Raw genomic sequence first — 20879 nt, forward strand, 5'->3', positions numbered from 1 at the left:
GACTCACCAGAGTCAGATCACTCCATAAGAGATATCAATGCAGATGCCATGCTGTACATCAAGAGGAGAGTGGGAATAAATTAAAGGAACTGGAGAATTGACTCCACGTTCCTGACTTTATAAAAGAGGAAGTAATAAAGTATTACATATACAGAATGTATAAAACCCAGAGGGTGCATTTTGCTCACAGGTGCAAATTTAAACCGCATACTATAACTGTAAGTAACAAGCTCAGAGGTATTCTTGGGGCTAACAAAGATAACCCTTCTCTCTTGTTTTCTTGATAATATTTGAGAGATGTTTATTTTTAACTTGTCCTACTGCACTAGTCTGGAAATAGATACTGGTGTTGTATGGACAACCGGTGTGTTTGTTTTGACTAGCAACACAAGTTAACTCTGGAGCTGGCCCCAAGGTGAAATGACTGCTCTGAGGTATACAAAACACTCTGTGCGCACGGGAAATAGAAAGTCGCTCATGTGTTTATATGAGCCCCAAATGAAGAGGCGGTAATAGAATTTCAGAAACACTCGTTAATGACTGCCCATGCTGTTAATGTACCATCCCCTCCAGAGACAACAGATTGACTGACAGGTTTAGATTTTACGTGGCAACATAGAGAGGATGCTTGAGAAAAAACCTCATCACAGAGAATGTACATATCTATTTATTAAAATAAAACAGCCATACTTAAAGTAATACCATCATACTTAATATAATCTGCAATACTGTGTGTGACCTACAGTCCAAATAGAAATATAGAAAATAATTTTAATATCACTCCAATAAATCACCAGAGACCAAAAGTGCACATACTTTTTTTTTTTCTGTAATATTAAAAATGGGCTGGCGGAAAATTTCACATATATTGAAAAGTCCTGAAAAATCAACATCGACCCAATAAGTCTATGTCAACAGCAATGACATTTGATTTAGCTTAAAAAGGATTTCTCATCAGTGCTGCTGTGAGCCCTAAGGTGAAATATCAAAAAGAGGAATAAAGTAATATGATGATGGCATAGTGGTGACTGAGGACTGAAGTAGATAAATAATGGCCAAGAGCTGGATATTAAGTGTAATCAATACTTAAATCATTGAACAATACATCATATTGATAAAACTTCTGTCCGTCTGCATGTTCTTTGCATATCTTGTGAACCGTTCATCTGCTCTACGTCACACTTGGCGGGTGTATTGCTGGAAACCAAAGGGAGTGCCTTTGGACTTGAGCATGTTGCCCGGCGTCCGCAGCGGGCAGACCGCGGCTTATTAACTGCAGTTCACCTAACAACCAAACTCTTCTTCACTTCCCTCGAGTCAAAAACGAGTGAACAGCCAACTGCAAGCAGATTCCAAACAAAATGTATTTCACCGGTGAGACAATGAGTAAGCCGCAACTTGGCTGTGTTTCTCCCCTGTGAGTGAGACAGTATTTCCCAGGTGTAAGACATAATACTAACTCATAACACTAATAACATTATCGCCAGCAAAATACCTCCGCTGATTAGACCCATGCTCGTAATTATAACATCAGTGGTTTTGTCAAAACAAGCGACTAATACGCCTGATTGGAAATTACATCCGCTCAGTGTATTTCAGCGATGTTTCTGATGGCAAGTAACCATGATTTGGGTGAGTTTTTCAAGGGTGGATTTAAGGATTTGGGGGCCCCAGGCAAACACCATCTTGCTTTACTTTTCATGCTTTCTCCAACTGGAATGTTGGTAATGGCAGAATAAGAAGGCAATTCAAAACCTTCCTGATGTAAAACTATTAAGTACCAATAGTAAAACTATCAATACCACGCAGTAGTCCTGCATTCAAATGTTTACTTCAAGTATGGTATGTTAAAAACACATCCATTCAAGGTGGAGCTTTCAATTCTGAAAATATGATGCTGGATGATTTAATGAATAATAATGCATTGTATATTAATAGATTAATTTTGTGAGCCAAATCTGAATTTGCAACGTAACAAGTAAGCGCTGTGTTGAGTGTGAAGTTGTTTGTATGAGCGTTTGTTGAGAAAGCTGCGAGCAGCAACACCACAGGCCAAGTGTTTGTTCTGAACAGGCATGTTTTGAACGGACACTGCACTAGTTTGATCAAAATAAAAAAATAATTTAAAAAGATCTAAATTAATACTTTGTTGTTTCATTAAAACAGCTGCTTTCCCTTTCTGTGCCACTGTTAATAGACCGGCAATGATGGATAATGATGTAGATAATTATATGCAAAGAATGAGCACCAGTCAGACAACAAGAAATTATGGATTTTTTCCAACCAGAAGTGCAATCATCTGAAGATATGAAATGTCTAATTGACTTGCTATTCTACGTTTCTATAAATGGTAGCTCACAAGTTTATTGAGAAAAACATCAACACAAAGAAAGGTGGCACCAACAGCAGGTAGAGTTTGGTCTTTCCAGAGAAATATGCACTGTTGCAAAGGAAGTGATGACGTTTACGTTTTGGTCAATAGCAACATCAGTTTCTTCAGAATAAACAAGTAAAGACATCAGAAAATAGCATCAGAAGCAGAAAACTGCAGCAGAGATAAAAATACAAAATAAAAAACAGTGTCTGCACAGATGGAACCAAGATAAAAGATCTTCTGAAATACATGAAACCGCATTAACACTTCCAACGTATAATTATGCAAACTACGGCTCAAACCCAACAACAATGGTATGAGTGTAATGCCGATAATTATTCAGTCAGTATTACAGACATAGACACCAAATTGTGAAAATGTAAAATGTGTACTGGTGACCTCATCCAATCTATTTTTTTTTATTTTTTTAAATCAATCTTTAAAACAGTACATGACAAGATAAATGAGTCACCTCTATAAGTTACAGAATACATTTGATGTAGAACTGAGTCTCATTTTGAATAAGCGCTGGCAGGGTTTTTTCCAGGTATAGTGGGTTCTACTGTGTGCCAGTCTACTAGTCTGCAAAAATGGAAAGAAAACAAAAATCTGGTGCACAGATGCGTTAAGGCAGAAACAATTCTTTTGCAAATCTTGACATAGGACGTGCATTTACTTTGTTGTTGGGAGTTGACTGAATAATTAATTATCTTTAGTTATTCTGTCGTGTTACCAACAGCTACAACTTACGATGTGTTAGTATAAAAAACAGCTTCATGTGTCTATTATGATAAATTTACTAAATAAAGTAAACTTTTATAGTTGACTTAAATGTCCAAATCAGTTTTGGCAGATATTGTTATTTTATTATTTATATACCATAATACAAAACTACAAAAAGACTCATTATTATGGTTTGTTATCATAGAAAGTTTTACACAAAATATGTTCTCCTGCCTTCACGGCTATACTAGCCATGACATTGCTGCTGTAATACTTTCTATTGCATTAGAGAACATGGTGTGTGTGAGTTTCCCTGTAAGAGCCTCATTTGACCGTCCTGTTATGTTTCTGTGCCACAATTATAAATACACACAGAGGACAGTCTGCCTCTGCTACTCAGATACGTCTCACCAGTGTGCTTTGATATTCAAGGATTTATGCTTTCTGTTAAAACAAACACAAACAAGCTGCGCACCACACTATCCTCGACAGACTTCAGAGTTGAAAGAGTACTGATCTACTGAATATTTGCATGGCTGAAGCTCATTTCTCACAGGAATATTTGATCAGAAAATCTGCTGATGGAGAATCAGACGCATTATTTAAAATGCAAATTGGTTTTTGTTCATGTAAAGTTGATGTATCACAATGGAAATGCAATACAAAAAACAAACAAATGAAGTAGAAAAAAAGTCATGATTAAACATTCAGAGCCACATGACCTGTTAAAAACTTTGTTGCAATAATACACTGAATGCATTTCTCTGTTTTAATCGGAGGAATATCACCTTCTGCTTTCTATCCTGCCCTTTTATGTGCCAACCTGGATGTGCGTGTCTTTGTCAAAAGAGTAAAAAAAAACAACGATAAAATGACATCTTTTTCAATTTTACTCATCTCGTCTATTTTCCAAGAACTGTGTGTTAAAGAGAGAGGCCTCTTTGAGTAAAATGAAATTCCATTATTCTTGACTCTAATCAAATAAAGCATCTGATTTATTCATTTTTGGACAGTTTTCTGTTCATTTTTTCTTCTCATGCTCTTTTATCTCTCTTCCTACCCCCACCTCTCTCGTTCCCCAGCCTCCATTTCCAGTGAGCCACCAGCAGGAGGATAATTGATCAATCATGCTAATTGAAGAGTCTGGACAGCTAGCCCACCATAGCAGATGTGCCAATTTGCATTCATTAAGATAGAAATGAGTCTTAATCACCGCTCAGCCTTTGATTGACAACATAAACACCCCCTGTCGGAAACTCATGTTGCACGTTCGGCCCAAAGCACTATATAGGGTTCATTCCATAACTGGCAATAAAATCTGTTTTTTTTAAGCTGTACGTCGCTGAAAATGCACTTTGAAGCACAGCGGAATAATCCATTGATTGTCTTCATTGGTAAAAGTAAATCAAATACAGAATATGGCACACGATCACACACACTCTTAGTTGTGATGATTGTGTTGCTTTAGTCGATGTAAAATCGGCAAAGGGCAGTCTTGAAATTCACAAACAAAATAGATTCAGTTGAAAACACAGGGCTTGACATTCAGTCGTGGTCAAAATTTACATATCTTACTGAATGATTAATACAGCTCCCTTCATAACAACAGTTGATAGAGATCATGAGATAAAACCCTAATGGAAATTAGCTGATCATTTTGGTCTCATTTCCTCTCACTGTAGTGGTCTTGTGAGAGGGGGCGTTCCTTCATAAATAGAGAGGGGATTGTCTGTTTTTCCCAAGTCACATTAACAATGGCCGCCCCTCTTTATTATGCGGAAGATAAGCAGAATTTCCCTATGAATGTTGTTTACTCTCACAAATCATCAGGGTAAAAGACATAAAAAGAGCAATGAAAAGGCAATGCTTTGCATATGGGGCTGCCCAGTTATTTACAATTACGCAGCATTGGTATTTGACTAAAATTGCATTCTCAAACTGGGTAGAAGCCTATTCACAGCCCTGATGTTATAAGATTACAATTAAGTGTTGACTTAATGCAAAAACCTGATTATTATATGCCATATACCTTAATTGTGTTGAATTGCTCAAAGAGACGACAGATAAATGCCAAACGATGCGTGTGAAGTAAAAATCTGATTTCAAGGGTTCTTCCACAGACACAGTGATCGCTCTGTGTGCTGGAGAACGGTGTGAGGTTATGGCGGAGCATGAGCAAAATCTCATTAGCTCCACTAGCGGAGAGTGGAGGAAGAGTCAATATTATTAGATTAATCTAATGACTAACGGCAGCATTTGGATTTGCGGCACAGAATTCAATAAGACACACAATAGGAACAACACCATCAAACCTTCTGTCATGAATAGCCTACTCTGCTTGGTTCACAACAACACAACCATAATAAATACCACATTTATTTCCAGAGAAATGACTGTAAACTATGATCTTGAGACAGGAGTGTGTTGCTCTTCTGCATTACAAAAGAATAAAGATACAGCAATGTGGGTTTTTTTACAAAGTAAATTAGAACATCTATTGGTGGTATACCTTGTCTGTACGTGTGTGCGTCTATCTGTGTTTAGGGGTTTGTATGTACTGTTCAATATGATGAAAAGACAATGAATACAGTCACAAAAACAATGATGTTTCACCTTCATACTGTTAAGGATTACACACAGGTGAATGCATAAGAGGAGAGATTTCATACAACAGTTCACCTGTCGCCTGGAGTGTTGGTAAGGTTAACGCTATCAACACATGCAGACGCAGACAAACGCACACACCAACATACACATAGAAGAAAAACCTGGGCCGACTGCTCTGCTTTGGACTACGAGCCAAGTTTGAGACAAAGTCCATAGCCCTCCACTGAGTTATCAAACTGTGGCCCAGGCATGCATCCATCTGTGGAAAACATGGAGACTGTTCTCCCACACTGCACAGCTCAGCCTTTATCTACAGATGGTACTACTGAGCAGGAATGTGACCTTTGATTTACTTTCTCACACCGAACGAGCTTCCCAATGGAAAGCGGGAGAGGGTTTTTCTGGCCTCCCATACCGGACAAATGAGCACATGATTGTTTGCATGGCATAAGATGGGTTTAACACAATTAAAACATTTAGATAAGTGTCCAGTGTAAGTGTCCTCATGTGAGACCCATTTCACGAGATAAATGGAGGAGGGGTGGATTCTTGCCATAAATAAGGCATCAGCTCCTCCATGTAGTGCACAAGGATCTGTGCAGCTGTAGAGAAGCTCAAAGGCTGAAAATAAGTATTTGCCAAAAGAGGCAGACAGGAAAACAGTTCAGATCAGAATTGGTCTTAAATGATGATCAAATTTCATAGATTATGAACCACCACCAACAACGGCAATATGGCCAACTGAGTAGTGAGAGTTGTGTGGTGATGCTGCGAATTGGACTGGGTTTGGTTACTTCTGCTCTGCTTCCTCACTTCTGAACCTTGACCACATAGCCAGCAGGCAGAGGGACATTTATGCATTTGTGCATATGTGCAAAGATGCTGGCCGAGTGAGCGGGGACAAAAGCGGCTTGTTCTCGCCTTTTGTGCAACGGGGCAGCTTCCTTGAGAGTAGCCAGAAGGGCTAAGTGGGAGATCAGCATGGGACCACTGGTGCTACTTTATGTACAATGTACATTCCAGTTACACCACGCTGTCAACATAAACATACATTGGTCGACCACAGATTTATGTTACATACGTGGAATAAGTGGAAAGACCAAACTGATAGGCAGTGACAAACCCCTATGAAGACTCAAGAGTATAAGATGCTGTTGCGTTTGCTTCTTTAAAGTAAGACAGCTTTCAGAGTCACGGCAAAAGGAAATTTGTGGTCACTGTTACGTAAGTAAGGAATGTATCCATGTATTTTTTATGCAGGTGAGCCCCTGCTCTGCTCCGAGGGCCCCTGATGGAGGAGTGACTGCATGAGTCTACTGGATGCCAAAGCACTCTTCTGCAGCTCTGCCAAGCAGGTAATTCACAAGCAGCAGCAGCAGCAGCATGAATAAAAGATAATGGGCCACAGCTGACTCCTTTATGCCGCATGTAATTTCACTAATTCCTCCAAGTGAAAGTCTTTTCCAAAGCTAGGATTCTTGAAATGTTTCAATCTCACCCATCTTAATCCTTTAATGTCTCTTAATTGAGTATCAGTAAAAAAAAATGCTGTTTGTTTTAGGTGGCAGTAAAGACACCAGAGAATTGCGATGGAGCAGTCTGCATTGTCTAATAAAACGTATCTTAGTGCAGAGAAAGCTAATCTTATTTTAAATAAGTGCTATAAAAATGAATGGGCAACTACATATTAGCAGTATCAGGCTTTCATCAATAGGCATTAACATACATTGTATATTAAGTCAGAATGAAGATACCAGCCTCTTAAAGCACATCTTGAATAAGCCGAGAAACCACAAGTGTGTGCCAATGAAAGATCTTTGGAACAGGATGCATCCCTAATCATTCTCATTTACTTTGGCTTCTACACTTTTGGCTGACAGTTTTGTATGCTGGCATAACAAGTGGTTTACTCTTCCGCTAGTCGCCGGGCATGCAGGAGCTGCCAGGAAACCCAAGTGCTTGTTGAGTTTTATAGAGCAGTATGGAATGTACTAAACACTGTATTTTCACTGCAGCTATAGCCAAGCTGATGGTCTGTGATGAGGAGTAGCCAGAGAACTGAGCCCTACAGGTACAATATCTATGGGAAACAGTGGTGGTCAGCAGCTACTGCGGCATGCATGCGCAGAGATAGGTTTTCCACATCAGTTGATGGGCACGAGAGCAGCTGAACTTATCAGAGACTGCAGACCTCCTGTGCCCTATCTGAATGGTGACTAGAAGGAAACTGTTACTTGTTCCTCCCTCTTGCTTGTCTAAAACACTACACCCGTGGAGCATTTACAGAGCTGTACAGTCACAAAAGAAATATAGCTTATAGTCTTAATCCAGCACTAAAATAATTTATTTAGTCTAAATCTGAATGTAAGTTTTGTATGTCAAATCGTAATGAAGAGAAAATAGGAAAAGGAATGATGTGAAAGACGTTTTTCCCCACAAAGCAAGAAGGCGACGCTCACTCACCTCTACAATGTCAGAGTTGGTTCGGCTCTCGTGGGGCTCGTTGTACTCTGTGTATTTCAGCAACACTTTGTCCATGTCTGTGCTGGCATACTGGAACAGTTTGTTAGAGCTGTTGAAAATGATGAGGGCTATCTCACAGTCACATAGTACGCTCAGCTCATAGGCCTTTTTCATCAGGCCAAACTTCCTCTTTGTGAAGGTAACCTGAGGAGCACACAGAAAACAAAACCATCCATTACCGAGGGAAACTGTTTTTCTCGAAATGAAAAAGGAGATCAAAGTCAAGTAAACAAAACATAAATTTGTTCGCGCAATTTTCACAAGTGTAAATGGTAATTTAGGATTCTTATTGCAACAGAAGGAAGTAGTTTATTCATTTCCAAATCCATGTTTATTGCACAATTATCAGTAGTGGAAGAAGTATTCACATATTTTACATAACTGTAAGTGACAATACCATAGAGTAACAATACTCCCGCAAATAAATGTAGAACTTCACTCAGTTAGTGGAGTAGAAGTAAGTAAGAAATACCATAAAATGGAAATACTGCAATTACAGGTACGTAAGAATTGTACTATGTGCAGTAAATGTACATCCACGGCTGATACTTGCTCTAAGTAATACTGTGGAGTTGCTTTAGGCTGAAATTTAACTTTTTAAAATTAGTATAAAATCTCAAAGTTAAGACTCCTACTCAGGTGCTAAATAACAATATTAACAGTGTCATTATACTACAACAGTTATGCTAACCAAGGTGACAGATAACACGATCATTCCTCCTTTAGGAATGATCGCAATGACATAGTACAAGTCTGAAATGTCTAGTTATCAGAACAGAGGTCAGGGTTAGAGGCACGAGTCAGCGAGCTGAGTCAGAGCTTTGGCAACGACAGGGGTCCATACATTACTGTAGCCCCTGACTCCATATACGGAAAGCTATCGCTGTAGTGCAGCATAAGCCTTGTAACATGAGCCCTCAGATGGTACTTTGGGTCATACATCACTCCAGTGGTAACGCAACCCTCTCTGCAAAGTGACTTTATGTCCTGTATCTCTGCAGCTCTGTCTCTGTGGTCGCTTCAGACCCACACACACACACATGTCATCATGTGACACCACCTCTTTACAGTATGCTACAGTCATTTCTCCAGCTAAAAACACCGTTAACAAGGAGGGAGGATGGAAAGGCAGCCGTTTTTCTCTTTTGGTTCGGTATGTTTTGTCGTTCGTGCGTGTGTCTTGTCCAATGTGTACTATACAGTGTGGCTTGTGAATGTGAAAGCTGTGCTCGGAGCCACAGAGGAGTGCATGTGTCTGTATTCTCCATCAGTTTCACTGACCTACTAAGAGAGGAGTTGAGCAGATGAGCTGGCTTTGTTCAACTTTAATTGGACACAGCTTGCGGCTATACCCTCATTTTAACTGGTATAATGCAGTATAATCCTATGTGTTGCATCGCGTCTATGTAACGCTCAGACAGTCGGGTCACTCCAACTGTGATAAATGAATTTCAAATCTTACACACTACAGGTAATTACACAGGACTATTATCCCCGCTCTAGACATGGAGGAGCCTGTCCTCGTGTCATTTTCTATTCAATGCCCCGATGTTAGTCGAGCTCGCATGACAAACCAGATTCTATTTGGTAAAATGACGAGGTTTATATACAAGCTCAATCAAATGACATGTTTCCTTGCAAATGGCAGACACATAAAGCCTTCGAGTGAGTTCGGTGGAACAGAAAAAACATGGGAGGGTTTTGTCTTTCTGATGATTTCCTCAAGGTGGTTCACTGCATGGAGGCAGATAAGGGGATATGATGTGACCAGAATCAGGGCCGTTTCTACCCACCTAGAGCACCTGCCATTCTAACCAGCTGACACTAGTTTCCCCTGACTAAACACCAGGGCTGCCCACCCGCTCATTTGCCTGCTTGCATATTTGTTTTGTCCGCCTAATCAACTGGAAAGCAGGGACTGTCATGTGGGAAAATGATTAACAAATTGTATGCTCTTTAGTAGATGAATGTGGCTGTTAAGCCATGGAGATGTCACCTTTCAGCAGGAAGCCCAGGATGAGACGCTGAGCGAGGACTTTGTTCCACCTGGATGCGTGGCAGAGTGCTGAGTGCAGCGCTGCTGACCCAGGCACCGCTTCATTTCAACCTCAGCAGCAGCATGGAGACTTGGTCCTTGCCCCAGCCTCAAACACAGTACTTCTACAAAAGCCAGCTGCTGCTCACACCGCCATTAAAAGGTGGCGACCACATTGCTCTTCTGTACTCATACGGTTACCTTTAACAGTGAACCAAGGAGGCTATTTTATACAGTTTTGCCTCCTTTTGTTAGTATGGCCAGTCATGACACAAAACAGCTCTAGACATAAAGACCAACATACACACATATCACCTCCATCCACCCACATCTTCTCTGGGGTGACTAGAGAGACAGTGGAAAACCACAGACATCCTTGAGGTCAAGTGGGAGGTTCACTGGCGGAGCTTTCCTATGGTTCACCAAGTCAAAAGACACCCACAAAGACACTCAATGTGGTTTAAAAAATTTGAGTTGCTTCTATAGTAAGATGTGGTACACATGCAGTCTAGCTCCCTGACTAATTCATGTAATTCACAAAGACAGGATTAGCCTGAGCTGTGTCTGTATCGCTGTACCGGTGCATCTTACACATGTTCTGAGAAATCAAATGTCAAGAGAAGGGAGGCCACATTTAAACTTCCAATAAACTGGAGTGATTCCAACTTTCTCTGCTTTTGATAAGGTCGTTACAACAGCTCACACAATACCAGACAGATCAGTGACGGTGCTAGCATTTCATTTAGACTGTGCAAGGCCCTGACCTTTAAGAAGCTCTCACAATGTCAAGATGAGGTGGTAATTCTGCTCTCAATTCACACTTTCTGCATTTCCAACTTCTTCCCAAGTGTCCTACCACCATGACCTGTTTTACTGAGCTTTAATTGAGCTTGGTAATTCATTTCTCATATGTATATTTTATATACTTTGGGTAGCAGTTTTTCATGTTTTACGTTCAAGACTCTAAACAAATATTTTACGGTGCACTATGCAAATGTTTGTGTAAAAATCTGCAATCAAATCAGTAAAAATCACAGAGTGGTGCTGCAGCAGAGAGACGCATACCTTAAGAGACTCACCCTATTTGCCTAAATACAAGTTTGGAATGTTTACTGATGGAAATCTTACTGTGATTTACAGGAATTGACAAAATGCAGATCAAGGGGAAACTACAAACAATTCAGATAAACAGCAACAAGCAAATTTGCCTTCTGGAGAAACTGTGCTTACTAGTTTTAGTTGCTTTTTTAAATAAAATAATTTTTATTTTTTTTACGACAGCTGGGCATGCCATATTTAACCATATATGTGTAATATTCTTGAGACAAATGCATCTAAAATCTAAAGCACGAGCATATGTGCCTGCCACACGTGCTTTTACTGCTACATTTATTGTTTCCATCCTCCACAAGACAGACAACGGTATAGTATATAAGAACATATGCTACAACAAACCCCAACACACACGTTCACACACAGTTGATGTGTCAATCAAAAGGTCTATCAATGTCTGTCTTCAGGCAGAGGTGCCAAGATGACAAACAAGACATCTGGGACTCAGAGTGCAGCTGTGACTGGGGTACGGCAGGAGATGCCTGAGTCACTAACACCTTCAGAGGGGTGATGAGCTAGCGGCCTTATAAGAACCTCATGTCACCTCTGACGGCCCCCCATGGCAGACATGAGAGTGGGCTTGAGAGTCAGAGAGGTCTGGCACCAGCTGGCAGAGTGACCCAGGCCCTGTGGCTGCTGCCCTGGCTACGCGGTGCCAGAGTGTGCAGGCCTGGGAGACAGGCCAGGGCCACCACGACTGTCTGCATGGATCAGCGCTGGCTGGGAGAGAGGACAGCCCCAGGAACCCCATGTGGACAACTGAGACCGCAAAGGCCTCCTCTACTGGGTGGGCCTGACCTTGAAACCTAGAGTAGCCGTGACTGATCCTGTTTAGTGGAGAGGATGACATGCTGGTTAAGTAAACGTAAGTAGGTTTCTTAGAAATATCATAATCAATAACCAGAATGATCCAGTTTAAAGACAATTGGCTTGTTTAATTTATTGAAAACTGAAATTGTAATAAGAGGCCATGTGCTATTTTGATAAAATTGCAAATAATTCTGCATCATCCGTGAGCATTGTAGTGATACAAGGTGCACCCTCGGCAGTAAAATTACAAGCACCTGACTTCGTGTTTTGCTGCTTCAGCACAGTTTTATGGAAACTACACATCATCTTGAACAATGATAATATATACGATGGCTGTCACATTTAACAGTGTTCCTCTGTTCTGTCCATGGTCTATTAACAAGCTCTTTACCTGTCAAAATAATAATGATGAGCGCTCAGAACCACAGGAATGGGTGAAGGCTGAAAAGTGGGAGGTATGCGCTGTGTTGCTCCCTGGGGAGAAAGTGAGAGAGATAGAGCTGCTCGGCGCCTACAGGCATCTGAAGTGCCAGAGCACAATCCAAAATGAGCCACAGCAAGGGCAGGCAACCCTCCACCCAGCAGCAAAATCATCAAACTTTTAATGACTTGGGCAATTACCCCCAGCCTGCTTAATGACATCCATAAGACGTCACTAGACACTGCTCACACCAGCCTCTTCCCTACACTAACTTCCAAGACTAATGTGTGCCCTCCCTTCTCCACCATCGTCCCCCCTGCAGATCCAGGGAAAGTAGGTGAAAGACCCGAAAAAATGCTCATTAAGTGCCACTGTTGTTATGTTGTGCGGTTTGTGAGTTCCCAACCTGCCATGTCAAAACACAATACTTTTCTCTTTTTGAGGGGCCACATCTCACTGGTCCATATTATTCCACCGTTAGGCTATTGTATGTGCGGGAGTGATAGTAAAACAGAGAGAGAAGATGAAAACGTGAATGTTAGATAATAGTGTATACTAAATGCGTGCAAGTCTGTGAGTCAAACTGCATTAATTGCTGTGAATACTGTGAATGAGGAGAACCAACCAGGGTGGTGCTGTTGAATGGTTGTTATCTAGCATTCATTTGCAATCAGCGTGTCAGTCTGGCTGATGACTGCGTGCGTCGCTGTGTTGTAGGACCATCACTTATGAAGGAAATGGCTCAGTATTTGGGTCTTTACCGTCCTACGGTATGCATGAAAGGACCTCTGCTGCCTTCATGTTTCATTTTGTTCAACGCTGCAGGGCTACACAGCAGTGTGACAACACGAAGCTGCAAAAAAAAGGTCTCACTTACACATGACGTATGCAACAACTGGACTAAATGTAATTATCTTATCTTACTTGTCATTTGTGCACAATACACTTCATTACTCTGAATTATGAAAACGTATTGTCATTATACAGCGTAGGTAATGACTTGAAGCAAAATATCAGCTAAGTTCACTGCCTGTCTCCACTCTGCACTCACAATTCCTGATAGATTGTGCAATTACAGACCTTCTCAGCCTTTGCCACAGTCCGTGTTATAAATCCTGAAAGGTTAACAGCCCTCCGAAAGCACTTGCAGTGATAATGCAAGTGGGCCCCCGTTGTCCCCACACAACATCCTGTGTATGGCAATACTATCTAATTAGCCCACTTAGGGACTTCTTTCATTTTAATGCTAAGAGTATGGATAGCTAGCAGCAGAGCGGCGTAGATAAAGATTCAAATTGTCTCACGACAATGGGGACCGTATGCTAATGGATATTCCCCCTTGTGTAGGAGCACGCCCCAGGGAAATGGCATTCGCTTCATGGCCCATGGGGGGAAAAAAAGAGAGAAAGACACACACGCATACATCACTTTATACCGAAGCTGTATTTTGCAGGGCGGCCTATTGTTACAGCAATTTCTCTGCTGAGGCAGCTAAAACAAACTAAATGCAAGCTGAAATGCCTGCGTTCTGCTGATAAACTTTCTCACAAATTATACAGTGAGACATTTAAAATCTGATGCAAACACTCGACTTTGGGAGACACTTTAATAAGAAGCAACATTTCTCTCTGCAGGTCCACTTCTCTGTGAAACAATACAGCTAAATGTCTTCCCTCACTCCCTTCATACATGCATGCACACCTAGCGAACAGTTGACAACCCTTTTTCATGTAATTTCCTCTCTTTTTCCCCCTGATGTCACAGGTCATTGCATACGGTGTAGATACCAGCAATGAATCCTTCCAACTGTCCTGCTTGGATCCAACCCAGAGCCAGGTGTTAGACTGATAATTGGCCCACAGTGTGGATTTTTCGTTTGCACTTGGCTGACCTGCTAGTCTCACAGTAAAAGACACAGACACGGTCAGGGTACCGATTGGCTAGTACCGTATCATGTTACTGTAATACCCTCAGGAGAGGAAGCACCACTGTAGCTCTGTAATATTTCTGTGTGCACAGCAAAATAGTTGTTCCACCTGTGAAGAATGCAAATTATATTTTGAGGGCGTGTTAACAAGATCTGTTCTATTTGGCTATGGGAAACCTACGCATCTTCAATAATTGGTGTAATTTGTCAAAAACTGCGCTCACGCTTCCTCAACTTAGCTCTTAAATCAAAGAGAGCGCAGCTAAAAAAGAAATGGACCCAGCCTTCTTGCTATAGATATCAAAGCCTGTTATTCTTGATTCAAACAGGCCTCGGCTGTTTTGTACAGTGTTTTGCTGTTTAGGAGTTTATATTTAACATGAGCAGACAGACTGAATTCCAGCTCTCTCCCTCTCTGCGGCTAGCTGGGACCAGTGTAGCCGAGGCAGAGAAGGGTGCTGTGTGTCCTGCTGACCCACCCTGCAAATGAGAGGGTGCTGTGGTGCAGTGGCTGCTTCTAATTGCTACCAAACAGCTGCAAACACATAGTGTTACAGCAAAGGGGCCCAGCCATACTGCCGGGCCAGGGTACAAGCCCTACAGTGTGGGGAGGCCACAGGCGGCCCGCTGTGCTCCTCGCTGCCCTCAGTTCACTCCCACGCTAGGAGGCCCCCGCTGCAGCCCAGTGCTCCTGCTGCCTCATCAACTTCTCGGGCTGAAATTGCAGGGTGGCAGGGGAATCATGTCTGTAAATATGACCACGCTGACAAAGAAATGTCATGGTCCCTGTTCCGCTGGCTGGGACTTTGGGGAGGGAGGTATGTCTTTTTAGATCCATGCACACCATGACAGCTGCTGAACTCTGGTCCAAGTCACAAAGGAAAATAGAAGACGACTGTAACCTTCAAACAGGTACAAAGCAGACTGTCTTCTGAGACACAAAGGGAAGGACGAGGTAGCATCTTGTCAGATAAGCTAAGAAATAAGTTATTAAGATTACATATTTATATTATTCGACGTAAACCATATTTGAACCTTTAAAAAAGTGCTCCAGATAAGAGAGAGAGAGAGATAGAGATATATATATAGATTGATAGAGTGATGATATCGATAGATGGATTGATGTAGGTAGAAAATTCTGACACTCACCTGCCTGTTCCTCTCATCCATGATCCTGGTGATCTGTATCTTCTTCCGCCCCATGGCTACGTCCTTTCTGGTCTCTCTGACACCTCAACAATATCAGAAAAACAACACGATTTCTTCCCGCACTCTCCTAGCACATTGTGCAACAGTCTCTCTTCTTGTATACACTCTTTTCTTCTTCGCAATGTGCGTTTCAACACCACAATCTGCAAGGGGACAGAAAGAGAAAGAGAGGGGGGGGGGGGGGAGAAAGTTAACTTGACACTCAACAATGTCTCCTTAAGCACTTCAAAGCAGCGGAGGGCTCTGCTTTCTGTTCTCAAGCACATTCAGAAAGTATGAGACCCACATGGTGGACCCTTATCTGCTCTGCTGCTGCACTTGAACCACAGCTGAAGTCAATGAAAGACGGCTTCACACTGACAGGGCCGCAGCTACACCAGACTCACTGAACAGGTGTTTTGCACTGTTAGATGAAAAGATTGATACCACTATCTGTCAGTTAAATTCCAGGCTAAAGAAAGCAGCAAGTTAGCTTAGCATAAAGGGAAACCAGCTAGCCTGGCTCTCTCCAACAGTAATAAAATATGTTTTCCTTTTGTTTCCTGTCTTTGCGCCAAGGCAAGCGAACGGGCTGCTGGCTGTAGCTTCATTTTCCCCATAGAGATGTTTCTGCATCTAGATTAACGTCTATATTTTCTTTATAGCATTTTACAAAGCGACGTTCACCTCAATAGAAATAATTTGTCTACATTTCCCTTCCTGCAGAAAAAGAACAGCAACATTTCATTGTTCTTCTCGAGCGGACCCGCCCTGATGCCAGCTTTGCTCTTAAGATGATTAAGAGAGCACCCAGTCTGGGTTTGACAGTAGTTGAAATCTCCTGGGCTGGAGGAAAAGCCAGTGGGGGTAAGGAGGGTGGGGTTTATATTCCCACATGAGCTTGTAACCTGGCCAGTGGTTCAGATCGCACTGTTCCCCAGGGAACATCTTACTCTGTCCTGTCTCTGCTTCTCTGCAAGAAGAGATATAGTCCCCTCCCTGGAGGCGCATCCATCACTTACACCCAGCGAATAAAAAACGTCTAAACAACTACATTTCCCATATGAGTACAAATGTAGAAAGGTTAACAACTCAGGCCGTTAGATGCAGTCAGCAGTTGTGAGGCGAGGACGCCAGGGGCCGGATTGGCAGTGAAAACGAAAATGACCGGTTCCAGTGGCACACAGTCATTATGGGTTACAGATGGACTGGCATTATGGTGTCTGGCTGTCTGAATCGGGGCTCCACTGTAGGCAAACTTGACTGAGATCACCTCGCTAACTACCCACGCACGGCTGTCTGCGCCAGGAAAGTCACCGCCTGCACCCTCACAAAGAATTTCCCCAAACCACATCACAACAGGCCAAGGAGAATGACGACGTTCTTGTTCATTCCCCATTTCACACACACACACACACACACACACACACACACACACACACACACACACACACACACACACACACACACACACACATTGACAGAGTGGTGTTCGAAGAAGAGGGAAATCGGGGGTGTTCAGCTCCCCCAAAGAGATACCTGAGCCACCCTGAAAGCAATAGCAGCGCAAGTTGCAGAAAGTGATGAGTTCATAATATTTCATTGTGTTTGTATAATATTGAAACCTTCAGTGAATTAACTGGAAATAACAGGTTTGCTGGTGAATTCTTTGTGTATTTAAAAAGTAAATATAATGACAGGAAACAAAATTTCTCAAGGATTCTTGACTCTTTCTTTCTTTTCTTTTAGGTAATGGAGATTCATTACTTCAGATCACATGACAGCGTCACATGACACTTTTTGTTCACTGCTTTGTGCCGAGCAGCAAGTGATGAACTTGACAGACAACTGACCACTGTGGTGTTTATAATCTGCATAGAGGTAAAGAGATAATCTCTTTCTCTGTTTGTATGCAGTAGTATGTGATCTGTGGTAATTGGGGTTTGTACTGTTTTCTTTTTATGAATTTTGATGCACTACTTAACAGTTTTTTTCAGTTTTGTCCTTGCGCCTAAGTGTGAACTTGGTGTTGGGGGAGCTTATCTGAGGTGGACTAATCTGTAATCATCTGCTGAGACTGGTCTGAATATACTTACCGCAAGCTGTGTTTGTGAATGTGTTCATCAATGTAACCGGAGCATGAAACTGTACTTCAGAAAGAATCAAGACACTCTCACACATCCTTTCCTCTCTTTATGCAGACGAGCTGTCACAGCAGGACAGTTCAAGTCTAGAGGCATAATAGACTGTGTCATTACATTTCTGAAACACAGATACGAAATGACAAGCTGAGAGGGCCTTCAGACTGCAGGTGTGCTGCACTCTTAGTGTTGTGACTTAGTGTTAGTTGAAAGCTAAAACATTTAGCTGAGAAAACCTAATTTTCAGGATTTGAATTATCACTCTATCTAATGCTGCCGTTGCCCAAATCCCAACATACTTCATATTACTTCAAATAACGCAATTTTGATCTCCAGAACTAATTGGGACATTTTCAGCTGGCACCGGTACCGATAGACATGTCAGAAGATGGTCAGATTACAAAGGAGAACAATGTCCGCACTGTAGCAGAGTTTGTAGTTTGTAAACATGTAGTTTACATGTTTGTGTGTGACACTCTGACTTCTCTTGAGTGTTAGGAGGGGACAGAGTATCTGTTTGTGGCCTAAATCATGTGCTCTGTGTGTGTGTGTGTGTGTGTGTGTGTGTGTGTGTGTGTGTGTGTGTGTGTGTGTGTGTGTGTGTGTGTGTGTGTGTGTGTGTGTGTGTGTGTGTGTGTGTGTGAGAGAGAGAAACGGAGACAAAGAGAAAAACATATCTCCGCCCTGTGGAGGCCTTCAGAGTTTGTCTGTTCTGGGCTACCGTAGAAAGAAATGGCGGTGCAACATGGCGGACTCAGTGAAGAGAACCCGCTTCATATATAGATATAAAAGGATCATTCTGAGCTAACAAAAAAGATGCTTAGTTTTAGGTCATTATACACCATTGAAAACATAATTATGAATATCACAATCAATTGTTTCCAATAAATCCTTTACACTGTAACTTTAAGTGTATTTTTTGGCAAATTTGAAGTTATCACTAAATTGACATGTATAATTCCAGTGAATATGGGCGACGGTGGTTAAGTGGAGAGCAGGGCCGTCCTTCAATCAGAAGATCAGCGGTTCGAATTCCCGGCTCCGCTAGTCGCATGTCGATGTGTCCTTGAGCAAAACACTTAACCCCAAAATTGCTCCCGTAGCCGGGCCTACGGTGTAGAAATATGATAGAATCTGAATTGTAAGTCGCTTTGGATAAAAGTGTCTGCTAAATGACTGTAATGTAATGTAATCATTTCCAGAGAGGAACATGCCGTCTTCACATAGGGACTATTTTTAGAGAGGAGTACAGAGGACCGATAGAGAGCTTCATCACATGTGCAACGACAATCACCTGAAGCTCAATATCAGCGAAACCATTCGAGCTACCAAAGGAACAGCCTGTTCTGGTTGTCATCCAGAGAGAATAAGTGAAGAGGGTGATCTCATACTAGTACCTTGGCTCCAAATGTGTTAACATGCTTGGCCAATAAAGCAGTTTCTAATTGAACACAAAGTTGTAGCCATGATAGTGGATAATGCTTCAAATATGGATGGTGCTGCAAAGAAGCTTGAAATTCTAAAATGTGGATCCTTCTCTCACATCTTCAACCCACCAGCATTGAAGATCTATACATTCCCCACAGTTTTAAGCTTAGTGTCACCAATTTAGTATCCAGCCAAATGCGAAATATGGCCACAATCTCTCCTTCTGTTCCTGAGTTATGGCGTTGAATAATGACCATAAAAGTATTTAGCTTTATGTAGCTTTATGATGTCACATTGAATTTGATCTTTGACCTTTTGGATGGAAAATGTCATCCCTTCACCATTGTATCCTACATTGTGTGAAATGTTGTCATGATTAGCATACTCATTCTTGAGTGATGGCCAAAAAAAAACAAAATGTCATCAATTCCCCCTCGGGTCCAGGTGGATGTTTGAAGAGATGGCCGAAGCATTCTTGAGATATCGCGTACACGAGCATGGGACGGACAACCTAAAACCGTAATGCATCTGGCCACTGCTGTCGGTCATTAAAAGTATACAGTGTTCTGTTTCACTCCATTCATTTATAGCAGTAAGCTAACACGCTCTTATGTTGTTTTTAACTTGATGCTGTTTTGTTTGAAGTTTGTGGTTTGCACTTTTATGTGAAACTTGTTGTTTTGCATCTTTGCATGGATGATTTACTTTTTTATACGTGTTTACTAAAGCTCGAAAAGCTGAAGAAACATGGACTGACCTTACAGCAAACATTTAGATACTGAAATTAAAAAACGGATGAGCTACATTGTCTAACAGGTCAGTTTTGTAATTATACCAAGAGGGGCCCTTTCAATGTGGCCCTTTCAACAAGTGCAGCATCAGGTGTGAACATCTCTGCTCACAGCAGCTCAGAGCTATTTGAAATGTCTGTATTCACAACACCAGTAATCCTAAAGCACAAACCGTGTACAACATCCATAGACACAACGTGATGGTCCGTCTGCTGTTTTGAGGTTGGTAAATTGTATGTGGATCCCTAATGTGTACACACAAAGCATCTAACAGCATCTCCTCCCATACTCTTTTAAAAGCCCTTGATACATTACACCTGGTCCACTTCGATATAAACGAGTCCAGCACTTTTGAAAGTCGCTTATCAAACATTTTTAAGTAACACATATATCGATGTGCAGAGAATATGTCGCCATAGGAACGACCACGTCAGCTTGACAGAGAGCCAATATGACGTGTCTAACAGAGGGAGTCCGTGCCGTACTGTACCTTCTGTTAAATAGACTGTCACGCTGTATCCATGGAAGTACCTAAGCATTACAATCATTTCTGACCAGAGCCGATTTGATTCTCCATGACGAGGTGTGAGACTGGTCAAGTGACAGGTGGGTCAGTCTGCCTCCTTCTCCCTTAAGACAGGCCATGGAGAGAGACTGGGAGGCTTGGTGACAGGCCTGGCCCTTTCACAATCAATAAAACATGCTCAATTCCCAGTGTAATTACTGGATCCGGCACGTCCTCCTCCCTCTCTGCGTTTGAGCCTGTGCTCACTCCACACAAAGTTGAGGCATTTCTTC

The 20879-nt window shown here is 41.8% G+C and overlaps 1 protein-coding gene across 6 annotated transcripts in view; it reads right to left on the minus strand.

Annotated features, from left to right (window-relative positions):
• The window catches only part of mef2aa (myocyte enhancer factor 2aa), a 60198-nt gene that overhangs the window by 23788 nt on the left and 15531 nt on the right, over positions 1-20879 (minus strand). For all 6 annotated transcript variants that reach the window (XM_079163084.1, XM_079163082.1, XM_079163079.1 and 3 more), the window contains exons 2-3: positions 15683-15885; positions 8168-8371 (exon numbers count right to left, since the gene is read on the minus strand). In XM_079163084.1, coding sequence (XP_079019210.1) covers positions 8168-8371; positions 15683-15736 — 258 coding nt within the window. In that variant the 5' untranslated portion in view covers positions 15737-15885. The remainder of the gene's footprint in view (positions 1-8167; positions 8372-15682; positions 15886-20879) is intronic.

The sequence above is a fragment of the Pholis gunnellus genome (genome assembly GCF_910591455.1).
Source record: "Pholis gunnellus genome assembly, chromosome: 7".
In the NCBI taxonomy this organism is placed as follows: Eukaryota; Metazoa; Chordata; class Actinopteri; order Perciformes; family Pholidae; genus Pholis; species Pholis gunnellus.